The sequence below is a fragment of the Cyprinodon variegatus genome, unplaced genomic scaffold (genome assembly GCF_000732505.1).
Source record: "Cyprinodon variegatus isolate N-32 unplaced genomic scaffold, C_variegatus-1.0 Scaffold4726, whole genome shotgun sequence".
Taxonomy (NCBI): domain Eukaryota; kingdom Metazoa; phylum Chordata; class Actinopteri; order Cyprinodontiformes; family Cyprinodontidae; genus Cyprinodon; species Cyprinodon variegatus.
The window spans coordinates 1-2,768 of record NW_015155179.1 but is presented as its reverse complement, the minus strand read 5'-3'; the positions used below and the strand labels follow the sequence as shown (position 1 = coordinate 2,768).

General features: G+C 44.6%; 1 protein-coding gene across 1 annotated transcript; it reads left to right on the top strand.

Moving 5' to 3' along the window:
* Positions 1 to 1,166: 1,166 nt before the first annotated feature.
* LOC107081406 (glycerol-3-phosphate dehydrogenase, mitochondrial-like) lies at positions 1,167 to 2,687 on the top strand (the record flags this gene model as incomplete). The annotated part of the gene is made up of 5 exons (XM_015369589.1): positions 1,167 to 1,366; positions 1,471 to 1,615; positions 2,027 to 2,220; positions 2,291 to 2,425; positions 2,500 to 2,687. Coding segments are annotated over 5 exons (862 nt in total), but the record flags the coding sequence as incomplete, so codon positions are not given.
* Positions 2,688 to 2,768: the final 81 nt, after the last annotated feature.

Below are 2,768 nucleotides of genomic sequence, written 5' to 3'. Positions count from 1 at the left end.
AAAAAAAAAAAAAGTTCTTACAGTTACATCAATAAAGACGACTTAAAACTTTTGCCAATTATTCAATTTTTTAATGGACAAAAAATGCCTGTTTACAACACTTTTTAGGCTGGAGAGGTGTTAGCTTTTGTAGCTCATGATGCTTGTAATAGGGCGATGATCATCTTTAACCATATTAAGATTGCAGAGGCTACTAAGAAACGTTTTATTAAAGCTCATTATTAAGCCCTGGAAGGGCTTGTAAAGCATTAAGTTTTCCCCAACTGGCTGCGTTTTTTTTTTTTTTTTTTTTTTGTAAAAATAAATTTTTTCTGTCACATTCATGGTTATCTGATAGGTTCTAAACTATTTCCAATTGTGGGTTACTGGTCGGGTCTCTGTTCTGAACTCTACGGATTAGGTGGATACAGTTTTGAAAAATCAGACCTGTACACGACTCTGGGGTAGACCTCAGAAAAGGTAAGTCCAAGGTCTCACCTTTTCTAGGTAAGACCTTGTGATTGGTTAATTCAGATCCATATATAGAAATGATATTGAATGGAAACAATCTAGACTGATTTTAGTCATGATGAGGAAACTGAGGCAAGTAAAAATGTCACACCAACATACCTCATTTGAATGCTTATCATTTTGATTTGCTTATTTTCCTGTTTACTTGCCATGTTGACTGTTTTTACTAAAATCTGCACACTTGCCTGTGGGGATTATACTAAGATTGACTGCTTGTGTAAAGCGGTTTGATTTGCAAAACAAACACAGCGGTGTCATTTACATGAAAAACAAAAACGAGTGTTGATACAGTGATGCCATCCCCGTCTTGTGACGGTGAGGTGATGTAAATGTCTGTCCCATTTATGATACTGATAAATCAGGAAAACTTGGTATACCAATGAATGCCAGTTTGTTGGCCTTCAACGATGGTGCATGGAGTAGAAAGCAGACAAATGGCTCCTCAATTTCGAGGTAGTGACAGGGCGGAAGTGGTCTTACTGACCAATCTGAGGGTTTTGACACACCCAAATTATCTCGGACGCAGAGATTCATTTTGGCCATACCTATATATACATAGACTGATAGAGTGGGTGTTGGATACACAGAAGAAGGGATGGAGGGGTGGACAGTAACTCTCTGCTGGATCATTGGATGCTTTGAGTTAATTAATGGAGAACCTTATTTCTTTTGTCTTTGTCCTCGTCATCAGGACAGCATAACGATGCCCGAATGAACCTGGCCATTGCGCTGTCTGCCGCTCGCCATGGCGCAGCCGTCGCCAACTACACAGAGGTTGTCCGCCTTCTGAAAACCAAAGATCAGCAGACTGGCAAGGAGAAAGTGTGCGGCGCCCGCTGCAGGGACATCATTACAGGTGAGGGCTCCAACCTCTTCCCCAGTACCCCCGATTGATTCAACGCTTTAGCTCCAAGCTCTTTCCTCAGACGGGTTTTGGAGATGATGACATTGTTATTTCAGGAAAGGAGTTTGACGTGAGGGCCAAATGTGTGATCAATGCCACTGGACCCTTCACTGACTCTCTGAGGCAGATGGACAAACAGGAGATTTCCAATATCTGCCAGCCAAGTGCGGGGGTCCACATCGTCATTCCGGGATACTACAGGTACCGCAGAAACACGACGCTTGTTGCTGTTTCATATGCATTAACCTGTCCACGTTTGTCCCTTTGTTTTCTCATTCCCTTCTGCAAATAGTGGAGGAGCCTAACTATCACCTGACCTTCGCTTAGAGTTGAACACAATCTTCTCAGGTTGAGAAACGGCTCAGCAATAGAGTGGTTTTGTTGAAGTGGGAGGCTTTAAAGTTCAGCTAAGCTTATTGAGTAAAACCCGAGGGAGCAGTAGCCCTTTGAACACAAATGCCAACCACCTCATTTTCTTCTTCATCTTTTGCGCTCACCTCACCCTGCCCCCTCATATCCGTACCTCCCTCCTTCTCTCATCTTTTATGCCATGTTGTCCTTTATTTTCCCAACTCTGTCGCATTAAAAATGTTCAAACCTTCCTCCATTCAGCCCTGACAACATGGGCCTGTTGGATCCAGCCACGAGTGACGGCCGTGTCATCTTCTTCCTGCCCTGGGAGAAGATGACCATCGCTGGGACCACCGATTCACCCACCAACGTAACAGCCCACCCCATTCCAGGGGAAGACGACATCAACTTCATCTTGAGGGAAGTTCGCAACTATCTCAGCCCAGACGTGGAAGGTATTGGACTCTGCTTATATCATTTCTACAGTGACTACCTGAATAGTATACAACTCTGCTTCATTTTCAGTACGGAGGGGAGACGTGCTGGCAGCTTGGAGCGGCATCCGCCCCTTGGTGACTGATCCCAGCTCCAAGGACACCCAGTCAATCTGCAGGAACCACATAGTATCCATCAGTGACAGTGGGCTGGTCACTATCGCAGGTCTGCTTGGCCACCATTTGGAAAACTCCTCTGAAACTAATGTGTTGGTCTAACTCTGAGCTCTGTGTATCCAGGTGGGAAGTGGACGACCTACCGATCCATGGCTGAGGAGACTCTAGATGAAGCAATTAAATCCCACAGCCTCTCAGCTCAACCTTGTAGGACTGTAGGTCTGATGCTGGAGGGGGCCAAGGGCTGGACCCCAACCCTCTACATCCGTCTGGTGCAGGACTACGGCCTGGAGAAGGAGGTACAACATTGATGTTTTCTCCTTTTAACCAGCAGATGAACCTTTGAAGAGTGTTATAATTATTTCTATACCAAAAATTAGTTTAGAGCTTCT